Here is a 19949-nt window from a genome sequence, read left to right as displayed (position 1 = left end):
ACCCCCTCTTGTAAAATATAAGGATATTATTAGTTACCGAGGAGTTTCATGACCATATAAAAACACGAGGCCGAAGGCCGAGTGTTTTTATACAGGTCATGGAACTCCGAGGTAACTTCTAATATCCTTATATTTTACAACTGGGGGTACTTTATTTATTATAATACACAAATTTTGGTGAGTCATGTGACAGAAATGACATCACTACTCACCGTTTATAACTGATGACATCACTACTCACCGTTTATAAGGATATAATTTACAGGATATTCATGGCTTTTGTGTATTATATTTCTTTATCCTACAGTGACCAGTAGATGGCATTGTGTGATAGTTATATATAGGGTTGGGACAATGTGCTCAGGGGCCATTTTTAGTTTGAACTCTTCCCTGTTCATTGAGAAGGGAAGGGGTAGTGGAACCCAAGCTTTGCCCTTAGCAAAGTGGTAGTTACAGTCACTCACAGGTCACTCTAGGAGCGATAGACATGTTATTTAGTTGAGCAGCTCAAGGCTCCGACAAGGAGAGTTAGAGGGATTAAGATCCCGGGTACTAATAACCCAGAAGAAGGGACTAAGTGCATAGACTCAGGGACGTAGATATTCCCCTGGGTTCCACTTAGGGAAAACTTGAATTCTGAAAATACCCTCTAGTTGCTGTTTTACTGTGTGTTCCTCATGCCTTCAGGGACAACTGTAGCTAATACTGTGAGTATATAATATTCTGTTGTTGGTCCATGTTATAACAAATGTGATAAACTCCTACATGGATTGTTCTGTTAAATAAACTCAGTCGTTGGTTAAGCATAAAGAACCACTGATGCCCAATATTTGTGAAATAGCACGTTGTTACAGTTGCACTACACCCTGCCTCCACCCCATTGTGAGGGCCTACTCCTGGGAAAAAGGGTCTCATCCGTGGCACAAATAATCCTGAAAGTAGGACTGTAGTTAAAAGAGATCACCCATTTTATTCTAGCGCTAAAGATCTGTGTCTCCAAAGAGGCCCCAGTAGCTCCCCATCTTCTTTTCTGCTGATTCACTGATTCACATGCTCTGTGCTGCTGTCACTTACTGAGCTTAGGGAGCCACTCACAATATACAGTACACATAGAATAGAAATGTCACAATATAAGGCTGATTAGTAATTAATACACATAATTACTACATGGCAGCACAGAAACCAGTGCAATTAGCATCAGAATTGAATAATCAGCAAACCTGTAGCATCAGCTTATATTACAGCCAGGGAAGGTCATTTTCTGCTGGATAATTAGTGACGAGCCCTAAGCTTAGCTTCTCAACAGCCAATCAGAGCCCACTGAGCATGTGAGTGTCACAGACACTTTCCAAGATGGTGACCCCCTGTGACAAGTTTGAAGTCCTGGATCATTGCTGCTATTGACAAGCTCAAACTTTAGCCTCGTGCAATAAGTGCTGCATATAAAAGATGCCATTTTTAGCCACATTAATTTTTAGGGTTTAGTTCTCCTTTAACGCACAGTAGCCAGTGGGACTTGTAGTTGCACTATTCTGCACCTTCATTTCTTCCACTTTTGGAAGGCCCTTCCTTAAGTGTTAGAGTCCAGTGTAACCCATGCTGTAGTATACTAGGTGGTGATTAACACCATTGGTGTAAATAGCCCAAAAATGTGTTGCACTTTCTAAATACAATCAATTAAATATTCTGCGTCATTTTTGAAATAATCAAGTTCATCTTCACTATTCCTCTCTCAGCATCTGTTTCTCTTCATTCTCTCTTCATGGGTGTCAGATATTCACTGACAGATAGATCCAATATACAGACCTCCCAACATTTTAGAAACAGAAAGAGGGACAAAAAGATTTGCGAAATGGTGCCCAAACTTCCTAATTACCATGTTAATTTTACAAAGTTATGAAAGTTTAAACACATTTCTGTGGTTTTTCTGTGTTATTGCAGTTTTGCTAATGAAGGTGAATTGCCCTTTAAGTTGTGTAAGTTCTTATCTTATCTAAAACCATTACAAAAGTATGTTAAGTATGTATTCTGGGCTCTCTGCCAAGAGTCAATTAAATTAGAAATGTTTTATCTTTTTCTTACAGTCCAGTGCAGCAGATCAAAGAGAAACTCGGGACATATCAGTACATATATCCGGGACTGTGGGTTGAGCTGTCAAAAGAAGGACTGTAGGGAGGTATGAATATATCTTATAGGGGGGCTCCTTTCCTAGCAGATGTATTAGAGGTCACTCAAATAACTGATTCCAGTACAAACAAAATCTAACAAAATAACTGCCTTTTGCACAAATTCTGCATGTAGAGAGACATGATGTCTGGTGAGTTTAATAGAGTGACCTCTAATACATCTTCTAGGCAAAAGGAGCCCCCCTATAAGATATATTGGATCTAACTGTCAGTGAATATCTGACACCCAACTGCTGCATGAAGACAGAATGAAGAGAAACAGATGCTGAGAGGGGAATAGTGAAGATAAACTTGATTATTTCAGAAACAATGCAGAATTTTTAACTGATTATATTTGGAAAACAAAACTTCTTATTTCAGTATGCTGAAGCTTAGATTCAATTTTCATTTTCGCCACAGTTCCCCTTAAAGTTCAGAAAGTGCAGTAAATATCAAGGAAATAAACACACACTATGGCTTATAACATGAACTACTTTACTAATAAAATGGCTACTGACAAACAATCCTAAACAATACACACAATGCTAAGTCTAATATATTGAATTAAACCAGTTAAAGTGATACTGTCATGGGAAAAAATAAATTCAAAATGAATCAGTTAATAGGGCTACTCCAGCAGAATTCTGCACTGAAATCCATTTCTCAAAAGAGCAAACTGATATTTTTTTTATATTCAATTTTGAAATCTGACATGGGGCTAGACATATTGTCAATTTCCCAGCTGACCCAAGTCATGTGACTTGTGCTCTGATAAACTTCAATCACTCTTTACTGCTGTACTGCAAGTTGGAGTGATATCACCCCAGTAGCCTAACAACAGAATAATGGGAAGGTAACCAGATAACAGCTCCCTAACACATGGTTAACAACTGCCTGGTAGATCTAAGAACAACACTCAATAGTAAAAACCCAGGTCTCACTGAGACACATTCAGTTACATTGAGTAGGAGAAAAAACAGCCTGCCAGAAAGCATTTCTCTCCTAAAGTGCAGGCACAAGTCACATGACTGGGGGCAGCTGGGAAATTGACAAAATGTCTAGCCCCATGTCAGATTTCAAAATTGGATATTTAGATTTACAGATGCTCCTTTTTCAAGAATGCAGTCTTCTCCATATCCCATGGATCTCTTCTCTTTTCCTCGCTTTCTCTGGTTATGTCCTTTGTAGTGTCCTCTCTTGGTAGATCTTTCACTTGGGAGGAAGTCTTGTTGTCTTGTCCACCTTGTTGGAAAACCACATCCCCTCTGCTCTCTGTGATCCATGAACTCAGAAAGAGACAAAAAAACAATTAGATTCCATCCAAGAACTGAAGGTCATTTCTCCCATTTAACCACCGATTATACTTACTCAAAATACTTACTAAAATATTAATTGCAGATTGTTCAAATTTAAGAAAGTCTAGTTCATTTTCACAATTTTGCCATGCCTTTTGCATAGCAATTCTTTTGGGCTTTAAGTACATTATATGGCATCCACATACTCTGATTGGTGGTTTTCATCTCTGGTTCCCACCTTTGGGAATTTTTATTTCCCTCCTTCCCTTCTTTATGCCAGAAAGTTTTTCTATATCACCTGGTACAATCCCTTGCTATGTGGCCAGTTTTACAACAAGTATGGCACCTAACTCATTTCATTCCTACATTGGCAGTGGGCCTTTCCTCAAGACAGTTAGGGCTCAATCTAACAGGAATGTTGTTATTTTCAAGACAACTTAAATTAGACTTTTTTACCTCTGTGGTTTCCGTCTTGGGACTACAATATGAGACCTTACATTCCCATTACTCTTACTGGCGCCAACCCTAATCTTTATTTTGCTGCCCACCGCCCATTTCCATCTCTTATTTAATTCAACTGTAGGGACCCCATTTATTTCTTCTCTGGGAACTTCTGCTTTCAACAAATCTACCCACATGTGTTTACTCGTTATTCTGTTGTGGGGCTTCACCATCCTTAGCGTAGAACTCTCTACCAGGTTTACTCTGGCATCCCTCTAGCTCCTTACAGAGCAGTGGCTTGATGGATCTAGCTTTCTAATCCCAAACCACCCAACAAAGAATGACAAGATCTAAGATTAAATGGTTTTGTTTTAATCCATTTAGAGGATATATCAGTATTAAATGGTTCCATATCTGGCGAGCCCTGTGACACAACCCCTTATTCTCAATCTGGAAATACCTTCCCTCATATAATTTCAAGGAGATGTGTTTTCGAGATCACCAGGATTGGCGTTTACTCAAACTATTCCATCCCTAACAAGATCTAACAGAGAGAAATGACACTTTCTATATTTTCTAGCCTTTCTCATGGCCTGTCTGATCTGTGGGTCAGTGGTTACTGCTACTGCTTCCTTACTGGACCAAAGTACACCATCTGCCCCTCATCCCACAGTCTTAAAACCCATATCAAAAGGGACTCACTAGACGTTTTTCTGTACTGTTTTGCTAAATGAGTGAGCTCAGTCTGTGTATATTCCCTTAACTCCTCCATCTCTCCATCTTTAGATTTATTACAATACACATTACCATCAGCCACCTCCTCTCTATTATACTGCCTTTTCATATGCTTGGCAATAATGGGCCTGGCAGGTTTTATGCTTACATTCAACATCTTATCAATTATTTACAGTAATTACAGCATTCTTTTTCTGTTTTCCTTCTTGCGGCATCACCAAACTTAGTCTTAAGGATTGTACATGTTTCTCCTGTCCTGACCATGGATTCATCATGCCTTCAGTTACTACCAAAGACTGGTCCTTCAGTAGCTGAAAGTCAACTTCTATTTTTTCAGTAGCAAGAGGAAATACCATCCTATGGTTGCTGCAGCCTTTTGCTCCCCTTTACTCCATGGCCAGTTTTTAAGCCTAAAACTAGTAAAACCAATCCACTACATCCTCCCCAAAAACCCTTGTTACTGGGGGAACGTATTTGGCTAGTTCCTGCACTACAGGTAGACATGGGCCTTCCTTAACCCAAGTAGGGAAGGTGCACACTCTTGCTTCTCACCCTCTGCACTCTTCCTCTGAAACACAACATTTTGGAACATTTTCAATTTAGAAAGTAATACAATGTTATACCCAACAGATATTTATTTTAATTGACAATCAGTGCAATCCTGCTGACTACGCCAACTGTAATGCTAAGGGCACAATTAAGTTCAGAAACTGTAGTACATGTCAAGTAAATAAACACACACACTAGGATTGCCACCTTGTCTTCAGGTTTTCCTATATTTTTACGCATTTCCCCTATTAATAACATTGGGATCAAGCTAAATTTTTACTGGCAAGGCAGGTGAAAACCCTAAAAGCCACCATGTTAGATATGCCAATGCCTTGGCCGAGGTCTTTTGTTTTGTAACTAGCCAAGTAGCTGAAAATCTGTTGGCCACTGTTTACAGAAAAACACAGACCTAACTTAGTCTCTGTTGCTTTGTAAATAAATCCCTGCAGGCTACCAATGTTTCATTTTTTGTCCCTTAACACATGCAGAACCCTAACTTTGCAATATTCACTTCATTCCAGAAAACATCATGTTTTTCTTTGGACTACAGTGCCCAACAAGGCCTCATTCTTCTCTGGATCCAGGGACCAAATCCTATAACTAATTCCCTTTCTATAGGCTGCAATGGAGAGAATTAGAGCTATGGAGCCTTATTACTTTTAATTCTCCAGTAGCAGTGCTGCCCCCAGGGGTGCAGTGGGGTAAGACAGTGACAGGGGATTATGGGTAATGACAGAAGAGCTGGAAGTTGGTTCTTAGTGTAAGTAAATCCATTCAGCCCTAAATGTACATTTCTATTCCCACATTTTGTTTTGAAATTGCCTTTGACAACTGCGATTTTGAAGTCATCCAGACTGTGGTTGGGGCCTGAACATGAACTTTTTATAATAAAAGGTTTGAATGTTGTCTAAATGCCAGAAAAGGTGGGTTCAGAAATATTTTATCATTTCATCTTAGTGTAACATACCTTGTAGTTCTCTGGCTATTGGCCTTTAGCTGTGAGTTGTAGGTTGTCACAAGTGGCACCTGAAGTGTCTCCTGGTGACCTTGGTGGCCCTGTGTATGTTGTGATCTACAATCCATGGGTCCTTGCCCCAGTTGATAAAGGATTTTCTGAGGTTTCCAAGGTGCTGATCCTTTTCTGAGTTGTCTGAACCTATTTGATTATAGAGTAGGGCCTGGCTAGAAATGATGGTGTGTTTAGTGTGGTCCAGGTGGAAGTTGTCATACATCAGGTTGGATGGTTTGTCTGTAGGTTTCTGATATAGGGTGGTATATAAGGTGCTTTTATATAGGTAGTTACATCCAGAAAGGGAACTTTAGTTGTGGAGTAGGAAAATTTAAAATTAAGGTGAGAGCTATTGAATTGGTCAGGGAATTGGATGAGTTTTTGTTCAGTGTTTGCCCAGATGATAAGGAGCTCATTGATATATTGGAGGTATATAGCAGGGGTTTGGGGTAGAGGAGGAGGGTAAATCCTATTCTAGTAGAGCCATGAAAAGGTTGACATTAGTTACTTACATCCAGATTTTCCTCTCCTTGTGCTTCTTCAATGCTTTTCAGTTGGAAACAACTGCCAGCACTTTAATTAAAGGGGTGGTTCACCTTTAAGTGAACACTTCATATATTATAGAATGGGCCTTTTTAAGCTACTTTTCAATTGGCCTTCATTATTTATTTGTTATAGTTTTTGAATTATTTGCCTTCTTCACTGACCCCCATGTAAAAAAAACAAATGCTCTTTAAGGCTACACATTTATTGTTAATGCTACTCTTTTATTACTCATCTTTCTAATCAGGCCTCTCCTTTTCATATCATAGTCTCTCATTTAAATCAATACGTGGTTGCTAGGGTAATCAGTACCCTAGCAACCAGATTTCTGAAACTGGAGAGCTGCTGAATAAAAAGCAAAATAACTCAAAAACCACAAATGATAAACAATGAAAACAAATTGTCTCAGTCTCTACATCATACTGACAGTTAATTCAAAGGTGAACAACCCCTTTAAAAACAAGACTTTGAAACCATTAGCAATATCTTTACAGGAGAGCCCATGCAATGGAGCAAAATCTCTCCTGCTGGGTTAGAGACGGTTATTCAACCTGTAGAAACGTTGGATACTGTAGAGCAGTGGAGCCCAAACTGCGGGTGTTATACAACAAGGGGGGCAGTGGTTTGGGAAGAGATTTCCTGCTGGTTCTACTAAATTATCCTGTAAAACTCAATTATAAGATTATCATTATAATAATAATTATAAGATGTCTGTTAGGGGGAGATTTGAGAGGAGCAATGATTTCTAGATATTCCTGGAGTTTTGGATGAATCTTCACTCCAGCAACATGTCTCTATCTATAACCTTATGCTCACGGTGGGAGCCCACCACCAAATATTCTACCTCACGGGGGACTTCAACTGAAAAAGTGCTACAGACTGTGGGTTCCAGGCTGATGTCCTTTAGATTCATAAGCAAATTCTCCTTTCTCTCTCCCATCTCACCTCAACGTTGACTTGGGCATGTGGCTCATAGTCTACATTCCCCTGTTCCCTATAATGAAGCATCATTGCTCACTTTGTTTCTTATTTATAGACAAAGGGACATACACGACAACCTGAAAATAACATCAGTTCTCAAAAATCCTATTTTTAAAAAAAAATAAAACACCAACTACCCCCTTTTTTTAAACCTAATCTGGTGACCTCTTTTAGGTCATAGTAAATTAGGTTGAAAAAAGACACACATCCATCAAGTTCAACCTTAAGTCTATATATAACCTGCCTAACTGCCAGTTGATCCAGAGGAAGGCGAAAACTTTATTTGAAGCCTCTCCAATTTGCCTCAGAGGGGGAAAAATTCCTTCCTGACTCCAAAATGCAATGGGGCCAGTCCCTGGATCAACTTGTACTATGAGCTATCTCCCATATCCCTGTATTCTGATGATTCAGCTCTAAATGTCTGTAATGAAAATGAAAGAACTTTCACCAACAGTTGCTGTAATGTGTATGTCCACCTTAATTCATGGTTGTTCTTATTCACCAATTGTTATGCAGCCTAAGATATGGGGCTAAAAGTAGGGATGCACCGAATCCTGGATTCAGTTCGGGATTTGGCCAGGATTCGGCCAAATCCTTGTGTCTGGCCGAACCCAATCTGAATCCTAATTTGCATATGTAAATTAGGGGAAGGGAGGGAAATCACATGACTTTTCATCACAAAACAAGGAAGTTAATTTTTTTACATATATTTGCATATGCAAATTAGGATTTGGATCCGGTTTGGTATTCGGCTGAATCTTTCACAAAGGATTCAGGGATCCAGCCAAATCCCAAATAGTAGATTCAGTGCATTCCTAGTTAAAAGTAACAATAATCAGGTTCTTTTGTCTATTTTAATTCCCTGATAGCAGCCCCCAGGCATCTCCAGCCAGTCTTGTAACTGTCATTTAAAGGGTAACTGACACTTCCATGTGTCCCACAACATATACTCCCACCTTCAGGCACACAGAGGAACTACAGCTTTCATTCAGAGGGCACCTACCCTCCTAAAGTGACCCTGCAGAGGCCGATAAAGATACAGATTCAGTTCCCATAGAGTCTGGGAGGCTAATGATCACGTGACAGGAAGACAAATCACTTTAATATAGAAAAATAAATAATAAGTGTGGAGGATTCATTTTATTGGCCTTTCAGGAACTTTTTCAGCCCAGTGAGCACAAATCAGTAGTAAATCATGAATTTCAATGAAAAGACAAATCGCTGCTGTACAAGCGCCTGTGTAGGGTGGAACCATCAGTTTATTAGAGTTCAGGGGCGCACAGAGCCGGCAGTCAAAATAACAGTCCCCTAAATAATAGCACCTCTCCTGGTGGCCTCTGGAACTCCCCCCTAGCAACCAGGCGGCAGTTAGAATGACTGAAAAGAAAAGGGCCTGATGGGCCGAGGAAGTCAAGTAGTCATAATAATAATAATAAAAAAATAATGTGATTCTCTATTGTGGCTGATAGAGGGGGGTCACTGAGCCATTTGGTACAAGTGAGGAAATACCCCAACTCTCTGCACCCCTATATCTCCTCCCCGGCGTGTGCTGCCATATGGGCGGCCAGACTGGATCTGTGGGCAAAGCACTTGGCACAAACACTGCATTGGTAGAGTCTGTCCCCCCCCGCGTGGCTTTGCTTGTGGCTCATGAGATGGGACTGGAGACTGAAGTGTTGGTTGCCCGTGTGGGTGCCATTGTGCAGGGTGTAAGTGGCCCAGTCTGGGAAGGACTCCCCGCACTCAGTACAGGTGTAATTATTCTCCTCCGTGTGGTTCCGCTGGTGTTTTCTATAACCCGAGCGAGTGAAGAAAGTCTTGTGGCAGCGGTTGCACTTGTACACGGTCTCTGTCATTAGAGTGATGTTCCCAGAGGAGTCTACGGCGCTTCTCTCTCGGGCAATAGACTTCTCCGGAGACGCGCGGCCACAATCCTGACGCCTCCCCCGCACCCTGCTCTCATGCTGATTGGTTCCCTGGTCAAGTGGCTTCTTAGACTTGAAGTGGGTCCCCTGAGCACCGACAATGGGAAATTCTTCAAAGAGTTTTCTGTCCAAATCTTCTTCATCTGCTCAAGAGAAAAACAAAGGGTCACACTATGGAGGGGCAGAGGCACTTTAACTTTCTACTGGTAAGTCTGGGATATTAGTACTTACCCAGGAACCGAGCTCAGATTCTCTGTACTTTCTGCTCCTGGGCTGTTCTCTTTCCCATGGTCAGACAGGAACCTCCCCCTGGGTAAGTGAATCCAATCTCCCCCAGTACTTACCCAGGTACAGAGCTCTGATTCTCTGTACTTCCTGCTCCTGGGCTGTTCTCTTTCCCATGGTCAGACAGGACCCTCCCCCTGGGTAAGTGAATCCAATCTCCCCCAGTACTTACCCAGGTACAGAGCTCTGATTCTCTGTACTTCCTGCTCCTGGGCTGCTCTCTTTCCCATGGTCAGACAGGAACCTCCCCCTGGGTAAGTGAATCCAATCTCCCCCAGTACTTACCCAGGTACAGAGCTCTGATTCTCTGTACTTCCTGCTCCTGGGCTGTTCTCTTTCCCATGGTCAGTCAGGAACCTCCCCCTTGGTAAGTGAATCCAATCTCCCCCAGTACTTACCCAGGTACAGAGCTCTGATTCTCTGTACTTCCTGCTCCTGGGCTGTTCTCTTTCCCATGGTCAGACAGGAACCTCCCCCTGGGTAAGTGAATCCAATCTCCCCCAGTACTTACCCAGGTACAGAGCTCTGATTCTCTGTACTTCCTGCTCCTGGGCTGTTCTCTTTCCAATGGTCAGACAGGAACCTCCCCCTGGGTAAGTGAATCCAATCTCCCCCAGTACTTACCCAGGTACAGAGCTCTGATTCTCTGTACTTCCTGCTCCTGGGCTGTTCTCTTTCCCATGGTCAGACAGGAACCTCCCCCTGGGTAAGTGAATCCAATCTCCCCCAGTACTTACCCAGGTACAGAGCTCTGATTCTCTGTACTTCCTGCTCCTGGGCTGTTCTCTTTCCCATGGTCAGACAGGAACCTCCCCCTGGGTAAGTGAATCCAATCTCCCCCAGTACTTACCCAGGTACAGAGCTCTGATTCTCTGTACTTCCTGCTCCTGGGCTGTTCTCTTTCCCATGGTCAGACAGGAACCTCCCCCTGGGTAAGTGAATCCAATCTCCCCCAGTACTTACCCAGGTACAGAGCTCTGATTCTCTGTACTTCCTGCTCCTGGGCTGCTCTCTTTCCCATGGTCAGACAGGAACCTCCCCCTGGGTAAGTGAATCCAATCTCCCCCAGTACTTACCCAGGTACAGAGCTCTGATTCTCTGTACTTCCTGCTCCTGGGCTGTTCTCTTTCCCATGGTCAGACAGGAACCTCCCCTGGGTAAGTGAATCCAATCTCCCCCAGTACTTACCCAGGTACAGAGCTCTGATTCTCTGTACTTCCTGCTCCTGGGCTGTTCTCTTTCCCATGGTCAGACAGGAACCTCCCCCTGGGTAAGTGAATCCAATCTCCCCCAGTACTTACCCAGGTACAGAGCTCTGATGGCATTAGCCTGATCAGCTTCTCAAGGGGCACAAACTCTATAAAAGCCCTATGAACAGAACTATAATGTTTTCCCAGAATCCCAATAACACCTCGGAGATTCTCTATTAAAAACCAACCCATCTCTGCCCAAGTCTGTGCATTTTCCTCCTCCTACAGAGTAATACTTGGCAGAAGCTGAGTGCAGAACAGCAGGTACATGAACTTACAGATTATGGAAAGACAAGAAGCACAGCCAGCGCCCCCTGCTGCTCAGAGTATAATAATGGGGCAGACTAGAGCAGGAATGTGCAGTCCGTTGGCTGCAGAAGAGACAGGTCATTATGTTGTAGGATTAGCACTGGCCAATATATAAAGTGCCGGGCTACTTGTGTTCAGTCTCACAGCTGTATTTGCCTTGTTAGAGTGGTTCTAGGAATTCAAATCTCAGGGTGAATTGGGGAGCTTTGCCATGCCTGAAATATCAAATGCCCCCCATTTCAAGCACCTGGAGGGCAGGAGCGGATCACTCATTTCAGTCACATGAAGAGGAATGGGGGGCTCTCCTAATAACAGGGTCAAGTGTCGGCCATGACTTTTTGTTTGACTGCGGCCAGAAATGGACCCAACACCTGGGAAATAGTCACCAGGAGAAAGTCACTCGTTTGCATTGGTGCACCCACAGGCACCCACTGACACCCACTGGCACCCACTGACACCCACAGGCACCCACTGACACCCAGTGCTACAGACAAACCTTGGAGCAGAGACAGACTTGACTCACTCAGTTGTAGCTGTTGAGTCCATCAATGGAATGGCGGCTGATGGTCAACGTTCCTTAAACACTTTTGGAAGAACTTTGCCGTCATTGGGATGAGAATCGGGAAGGTGGTGCCCCCAGCACAGTTCCATGATTATCCCAGAGTTTAGTGGGTGTGGGCGAGTGGATATTAGTGTGGGAAGGGAAATACAAGAGGCAGCGAGACCTCAGCCAACCAGATCCATCTATGACCCAAAATGTCTTTACTCCTTTAATCCTGGACTGACAGTTACATTACATTGGGTTGTTCAGTTCTCTTCTATACTGGCAGCCAATCAGATTCACTCTTTGCTACTGAAGCTCAAGGACCCCTGGTTGTGACCTCAGTGCAGTTTTGGATGTTCTACATGAGTTCTCTCTCTTGTTCTCTTTAGACTGCTGCCCAGTATTTTGGGGGCAGACGAGAGCACATTAATTTAATTAGAGATATTACATCATATTTCTCACCTGAAGTGTAGTTTCCATTCATATCTCGTTCCCTGGTGTATCTGTTCCTCATTGGCTCCTTTTTAAGCTTGGCAGAACGTGATTGGATTCTCCGGTACGACCTGGAAATGAGAGACGGGCCATAAGTAATGGACCACTCCAAGCCCCTCCCACAGACCAATGTCCGTAAGTCACATGACATATATATGATCCACCCCGCTAGCAGATGTCACTTACCATGGGATGTCTGAGTCTGACGAATCATCTGCATTGTTTCCGTGAAAGGCGGAGTCAGACATTCTAAATAATTGTGTTCCCTCTCAAAGGCATAGACCAATCGGATAGAAGTATCTGGCAAGGGGCGGGATTTGTAGAATTTGAAAAAGAGACAATGCCCCAATCCTGACCTGATGGGGGTGATAAATCAGTCTATTATTATATATAAGGGGGTAGTTCTCCTTTAAGTGAAGTTATACGCAGGGATATTCTGAAGTAGGGATCCACTCAATCCAGGATTCGGTTCGGGATTTGGCCTTTATCAGCAGGATTCGCATTTAGCCAAATCCTTGTGTCTGGCTGAATCTGAATGCTAATTTGCATATGTAAATAAGGGGCAGGGAGGGAAATCACATGACTTTTTATCACAAAACATGGAAGTGAAAAAAAATTCACACTTTTCCTTCCCCAACCCTAATTTGCATATGCAAATTAGGATTCGGTTCAGTATTCGGCAGAATCTTTTACAAAGGATTCGGGGATTCGCGGAATCCCAAATAGTGGATTCGGTACAGCCCTATTCTGAAGCAAATTGCAATTTGTTTTCATTATGTAATTGTTTGCCTTTTTTTGTTCAGCAGTTCTACAGTTTGGGATTGCAGTAGCTATATGGTTGCTATGGCCCACGTTACCCTAGCAACCAGACAGTGGTTTGAAGGAGACACTGGAAGAGGAATAGGAGAGGGGGCTGAACAGAAAGACAAGGAATGAAAAGCAATAACATTGTAGCCTTTACAGAGAAATAGATTTTTGTCAGTGACCCCCAATGATTTAGTCAGTGACCCCCCATTTCAAAGTTGGACAGAGGCAGAAGAGAAGGGCAAAGATTAAGAAAAATAAAAACTGATTGAAAAGTTGCAAGAAATTCCATAAAACAATAATAGTTAATGTAAGGGGAACTTCCCCTTTAATTGTCTAACATTGTTGCCCAAAGACAGAAGAGTAGAAGAGATGGGACAGGTTTGGGAAGTGGCAAACCCTATACAGGTATGGGATCCGTTATCCAGAAAGCTCCTTATAACAGAAAGGACGTCTCCCATAGACTCCATTTTATCCAAATAATCCAAATTTTTAAAAAATGATTTCCTTTTTCTGTGTAATAATAAAACAGTAGCTTGTACTTGATCCCAACTAAGATATAATTAATCCTTATTGGAGGCAGAACCAGCCTATTGGGTTTATTTCATGTTTATATGATTTTCTAGTAGACTTAAGGTATCAAGATCCAAATTACGGAAAGATCCATTATCTGGAAAACCCCAGATCCCAAGCATTCTGGATAACAGGTCCCATACCTGTATAATATAATGATACAGTCTGGCTGAAAAAACAGGTACAAGTGGGGTTGCCCAATACATTGTAACACATACCTCCCAACTGTCCTGTTTTTCGCGGGACAGCCCCAATTTTGACAGCTCAACTTTCTCTTTGATCTCCTGCACTGAAAAACCAGAAAAAGATACAAAGTTTCTGACTTAATTTGCTTTTGGATATGACAGAATATGTGGCAGCTGCACTTAGATACATTTGTAACAATTTAAGCTAAGCAAAGAAACAATTGTAACAATTTAAGCTAAGCAAAGAAACAATTGTAACAATTTAAGCTAAGCAAAGAAATAATTGTAAATTTAAGCTAAGCAAATAAACAATTGTAACAACTTAAGATAAGCAAAGAAACAATTGTAACAATTTAAGATAAGCAAATAAATAATTGTAACAATTTAAGATAAGCAAAGAAACAATTGTAAGAACTTAAGATAAGCAAAGAAACAATTGTAACAATTTAAGATAAGCAAAGAATCAATTGTAACAATTTAAGATAAACAGGTCTCTTGGGGAAACTGAGACTTGCAGTTTAAAGGACAATTCACCTTCATTAGCTGTAAAATGTATTTACACATAAAACCACAGAAATGTGTTCAAACTTTTATCATCTGCAAAACTTTGTAAAATAAACATGGTAATTAGGGGGTGTGACCATAAAACTGTCATGGCCAGAACATTTCACAAGTGCTGCAAATCTTTTTGTCCCTCTTTCTATTGCAACAATGTTGGGAGGTGTGGTCTCAGTAGACGATGCAGTATGGCAGCTCCATTCATATGAGTCTATTCAATGAATCAATAGCAACAAGAAAAGCTGATTATAAAGAGTCATCAAGAGCCTCTGAGCTCTCGTTGTACTACAACTCCCAGCATGCATCCAGCAGCTCTCGCTCTTCAGCTGTTGTTCAACTACAATTCCCACCACCCCCTCCTGAGCGTTGTAATTTGAGCATTTAGAGTTGATAATTAGAAGTGAATATAATGGGGAGCAAATCCCCCTACTAATTATTCCCTGTGTATAAGAGGAGCCTCACAGCTGAGCCCTGGGGACTGATACAAATACATGGGCTGCACCTGCCCCTCTCCTTACAATTAGCACAAAACATAATGGGAAAGGCTTCTGGGAATTGTAGTTCAGAAAATGTTTAGCAATATCTGCTGTGCAGCTCCCCCTCCTCCTTAGTGTCCCCCTGTGCATAAAGTCCTAAAGGGACTCACCAGCTTCTGTATAATGAGCCCCTGGGGAAATGCTGTGCCTGGCACTCACAGGGTTAAACCTCCCCCCTCTTCCATTTCAGTGTGGGACTCACAGGGTTAAACCTCCCCCCCTCTCCCAACCCAATGTGGGACTCACAGGCGGCAGCTCCAGCAGCAGCACCAGGATCCAGGGCGAGAGTGTCGGCCAATGAATGGCACATGTTCTGGGGGAGGGCAAGCTCTGCTGCACAAGTCAGGAAATACTTCCAGAACAAAGGCTGCAGCGCCCCGGGGCATCCTGGGAAATGTAGTTTTCTCTGCACAGCAGGAGACAGGAGTCTGTAGCACCTGTGTGTGTTTTGTGGGGGAGACGCTCAGTGCGACAGGGAATTCAGCGAGGCAATTGGGGACATGACACATATTTATATAAATCTTTATATACCAGTGATGGGTGAAATTCTCATGCAAACTTGTGAATTTCGCGTGAAATTTGCAAATTTTTCAGCAAAGCGAAACAGGAGAAATTCGGCCAACACTAGTATATATAACAGCGAAAGATTTGTGAAACCCGAAAATCGATTTTGATGCTAGTGACTTTTCGGACGCACGTCCAAATTTTTTTGACAGCTGACAAATTTTCACGGGAATTCGCCGCAAATTCGCGCCAGGCAAATTTATTCGTCCATCACTAATATAAACACCTGCAATTAAATATTTATAGATATTTGTTACTTATGAGTAAAGGGACAAAGGGCAATTAACAGGCGCAATCCTTAATTACCCCACGTCTGTGTAGATCAGTGATGGGCCCTGGGGCCAATAAGCCTCATTCACAGACACAAGTCAGGGACACAGGACAGACGGACAGGGCTGAACCACTAATGCTCATCTCACAGGGGGGCAGGAGGGCTCCGCTCCCCAGATCCGAATAAATGACCCCTAATATTCTCTTTCTGCCCCTTCTCCTATAAACACCCGCTACTTGTGTTTCCTAATAAACCGATCAGGTGATACATTGTAACGAGGTTTCTGTCTGTATCTGGGGCTGAATTCACACGGCAATTTCCAGATTTTCAGTTTCTTCTATTAAATATGTATTTGCCTTTCAGTTTACCTTTAGTTTGTTAGAGAATACTCTATTCCTAGCAAATTTCAATTGGTCTTTTCTATTTTTTTAGTAGTTTTTAAATTATTCACCTTCCACTTCTGCATCTTTCTAGCTTTCAAACGGGGGTCGCTAACCCCAAAAGCCAAACTCTATTGCTCTGCGAGCTTGCAATTTTATTATTATTGTTACTTTTTATTACCTATTCTATTCAGTCCCTTTCCTATTCATATACCGGTCTCCCATTTAAACCAATGCCTGGTCGCTATGGTAAACAAGACCCTAGCAACCAGTTAGGTGTGACAACTTCAAACTGGAGAGCTGCTGAAAAAAAAAGCTGCATTCAAAAAGGCTACAGATGGGGGAGGAGGGGAGGAACACCTCATTTTGTGGCTTGTGTAGCAGAGAAATGACCAATTATATGTGAGTATAATGTAAGAATGTCCTTATTCAGGGGGTCGAGGAGATTAAAGTTGGGTTTTCTGACCATTTAGTGCTTTTCTTTGTATATGGGGTATCAGGAAGTGTGGGGGTTGGTAAGGGTCTGTGGGGGTTGGGGTCAGAAATATTGAAGGGCAATTCACTAAAACCTTTTTGTTTTTCGGATTCACCAACACAGTGACGGGAGATCCAAGAGGTAATTTCGGGGTTTTCTCCAACTCCCTGTCTGTTAAATGGGAGGGAATAGACAAAGGCAGGACCAGTCCTTGACAAACAAACTGGAGTCCTATATTTGGAATGGGCTGGTGGGGAAAGAGTTAAAGAACCAAATGGAGCAGCATCAGTGCAGCCGCCAGAGATCTCTGGTTGTTGAGAGAGGGATTCTGGGATGTCAATGTCCCCGGATACTTTTCAGAATTGAGTCGGTTAAAGGAAACTGGTGAGGGGTCTCATTGATACTGGAAGTCGTGAAATCCTACTGTGTTGCTTTGTTTGGGGAGAGAACGTTGGAGAGGGAAAGGATGACAGTTTTCTTAGAGACGACCCCAGGGCCTGACACAAATAATTTGGTTTTTTTCCCCTTGAAGGCTAAAATCACGGAGGAGGAGGAGGGAATATTGGTGATAGAGAGTCTGCAGAATAAGAAAGCTCCAGATCTGGATGGCTTAAAGGACCAGTAACATTAAATTGTTTTATAAAAATTTGTTCGTATACAATGAAAAAAACCCCCACAAAGACAAATTAAACTTTGAAATCGCTAAGTCTTTATTAAGAAATAACTTACCGAAACTCCGCTCTTCAGAAAAGGCGACAGGGCGACAATGCATTGTGTGGCGCTTGATTTCTCCTCCGTGCCTTCCTTATAGGAGATATCCAGGGAGGAGAAATCAAGCGCCGCATGATGGATTGTCGCCCTGTCGCCTTTTCTGAAGAGGAGCGCAAGCGGGGTTTTGGTGAGCTATTTGTTAATAACGACTTAGCGATTTCAAAGTTTAATTTGTCTTTGTGGGGTTTTTTTCGTTGTATACTAATGAATTAAAAAAAAAAATTGGATGTTACTGGTCCTTTAACATCAGAATTCTATAAGGCCTTTAAAGATCTGTTGGCCCCCGGCACTTGTTGAGGTGTTTAACTGTTGTTTAGAGGATGGAGACCTCCCGCCATCTATGCAGTTTTCCTCTTTGATTTTGTTGTCAAAAGGTAAAGACGAGAAGCATATTGAGAACTGGAGGCCGATTGCCCTGCTCAATACAGATAGAAAGATTCTCCCAAAGGTTATTTTCTTTAGTTTAAGTTTATTTTCAAGCACTTTATTGTCTGACTGTCAGTTCTTCTGCACAGTGAAGGGGCGGAGCATTTTTGGGGCTGTCTTAACCATTAGAGAGGCTCTGGAAGCTCATGGGTGGGGGAAATATTTTCTGTGTCTAGATCAGTCAAAAGCCTTTGATAGGTTTAATCGCCAGTACTGTCAGGGGTAGTCAGGACCGAGGAGGAAGCCCAACATGGGTTAAAGTCCCAGTATGCCGTACAAATAGGAATCAGCCACAATCGTTAGTTAAAGTCCAGGCAAGAGTTCTAACAGGCAGGCAGATCAGGATCAGAGTCAGGATCACAGCAGGAATCAAAACCAGGAATACGACAGACAATAATACACCCAGGTACTCACAGGATTGAAGACCTATAATTGGGCAGGGTTACAGGGCGCCCTGGATTACAAAATCCCGGCACCAGCGATGACATCATCATGCAGCGACTCAACTCCCATGTGTTCAGCATTGGCACCGCCATCTTGGATTTTCATCACGACCGCTGGAAAAAGGAGAGTAGCGCCGTCGGGTGCTTCCAGCAGTCCTGACAGTACTAATTTTTTTTGGAAAGATTCCAGCAAAGAATCAGGGAACCCCCCCACAAATGCCACTGACTGCTGCAGCTTCAGCAGAGGGAGGAATGGAGGCAAGCATGGACTGTGGCTACCTGGCAGAGACTGTGGCTTTACAGGTGCTGGAGGAGAAATCTGCAGGTAACAAACAAACTGACTTTTCCTTAATTGCCTGTGTGGGGGAGGGGGTTTCCACTAATGAGACTGTTGCTGCTACAGACTGTGTCTCTAAAGACTTTTCTGGGGTCTCCACCTTAAAAGACTCTGTAAATCAGGAGGAAATTGCTAAAGCTTTAAAGACTATGGAGTTTTTGCAGCAGAGGAAAAAAGAACTGAATAATGTGATTGCAAAAGAACTTAGTTTGGCTGCCAAAGCGACTGGAGAGTTAAGAGGGCAGAGAATAAGAAAGACTGCGATGTACAATAAAGAGTTGGAGGAACTGGAGGAAGAAATTAAAAAGACTTTCCTTATAATTAAACCATGGGAAGAGATTTATAAGAACCGGGAAAGGTTTGAGCAGATGGAAAAAGGGAAACGTTTTTCTTCTAATGTTTCCTCTAATATCTCTGCTAATGTTGTTGTGCAGCCAGAGTGTGTGAGTGTGAGTGCAGGTGTGAGTGGGGCAAGTGGTGAGAGAGAGGCTGTGAGTGAGGGGGTACAGGGAGGTGAGAGTGCTGGTGTGGGGGGGATGGGAGAGGGGACTGTGGGGGGCAGTAAGGCTGCTCCAGAGGTTGGGCAAGAGAGAAGCCAAGCACCTGTGAATGTGTGGGAAAGGAGGAGGCTGTTTGCTAACTCATCTGGGCTAAATAGATCCTTTGATGGGCCGGTGTTTAAGAGGCGCAATGTTGTGAGAATTAAATGGGAGGGGGAGCAAGACAAATTCCCAGGTTGGAGATATGTGGCACGTAACCTGGTGAAAGAGTCTATGGGTTTCACTACTAATGATGTCAATGCTTTTCTTGATATTTCTGTTACTGAATATGATCTCAGCTTTAAACTGTCCCAGGGGATGGAGAGGTTTTGGGCTCTTTATGACCAAAAGAAAAACACAAAAGAGTGGGAAAACTTTAAGGCAATCCCAATCTCACGTCCTGAAACCAAAAATGTAACCATCATTTTCTTTTTTTTTTTTTTAACAATTCAAGTTTATTAAGTATATCAGAATAACAGCAGTGTGACACAGGTAGGTATTGCAAAGTCACATAACAAGTGAATACAGTACAAACAATGTTAGCAGGCAAAGCATACAATTCGC

The 19949-nt window shown here is 42.5% G+C and overlaps 1 protein-coding gene across 3 annotated transcripts; it reads right to left on the bottom strand.

Annotated features, from left to right (window-relative positions):
• Positions 1 to 8843: 8843 nt before the first annotated feature.
• Positions 8844 to 15522, bottom strand: LOC108717271 (zinc finger protein 567). 3 transcript variants are annotated; one of them, XM_018264150.2, is made up of 5 exons: positions 15426 to 15522; positions 14119 to 14189; positions 12710 to 12879; positions 12494 to 12594; positions 8844 to 9786 (listed from the first exon to the last, which is right to left on the bottom strand). In XM_018264150.2, the coding sequence occupies exons 3-5, from the start codon at positions 12769 to 12771 to the stop codon at positions 9245 to 9247; spliced, it is 705 nt and encodes a 234-aa protein (XP_018119639.1). In that variant the 5' UTR covers positions 12772 to 12879; positions 14119 to 14189; positions 15426 to 15522; the 3' UTR covers positions 8844 to 9244. The 3 variants fall into 3 exon arrangements, with proteins under 3 accessions (XP_018119639.1, XP_041419570.1, XP_018119640.1); XM_041563636.1 differs by having other exon boundaries at positions 15290 to 15498; XM_018264151.2 differs by having other exon boundaries at positions 12710 to 12823; positions 15290 to 15498.
• Between the last annotated feature and the right edge of the window lie 4427 nt (positions 15523 to 19949).

This window comes from Xenopus laevis, chromosome 5L (assembly GCF_017654675.1).
Source record: "Xenopus laevis strain J_2021 chromosome 5L, Xenopus_laevis_v10.1, whole genome shotgun sequence".
Classification (NCBI taxonomy): domain Eukaryota; kingdom Metazoa; phylum Chordata; class Amphibia; order Anura; family Pipidae; genus Xenopus; species Xenopus laevis.
Note: the sequence above shows the minus strand (reverse complement) of the source record. Positions and strands in the feature narration are given on the sequence as shown.

Coding starts and splice junctions, on each gene's coding strand:
- LOC108717271 (XM_018264150.2), bottom strand. CDS start 12,771: ATGTCTGACTCCGCCTTTCACGGAAACAATGCAGATGATTCGTCAGAC. Junction 12,595..12,709: donor TCAGACTCAGACATCCCATG/GTAAGTGACATC, acceptor TCTCATTTCCAG/GTCGTACCGGAGAATCCAAT. Junction 9,787..12,493: donor GAATGGAAACTACACTTCAG/GTGAGAAATATG, acceptor TCTCTTGAGCAG/ATGAAGAAGATTTGGACAGA.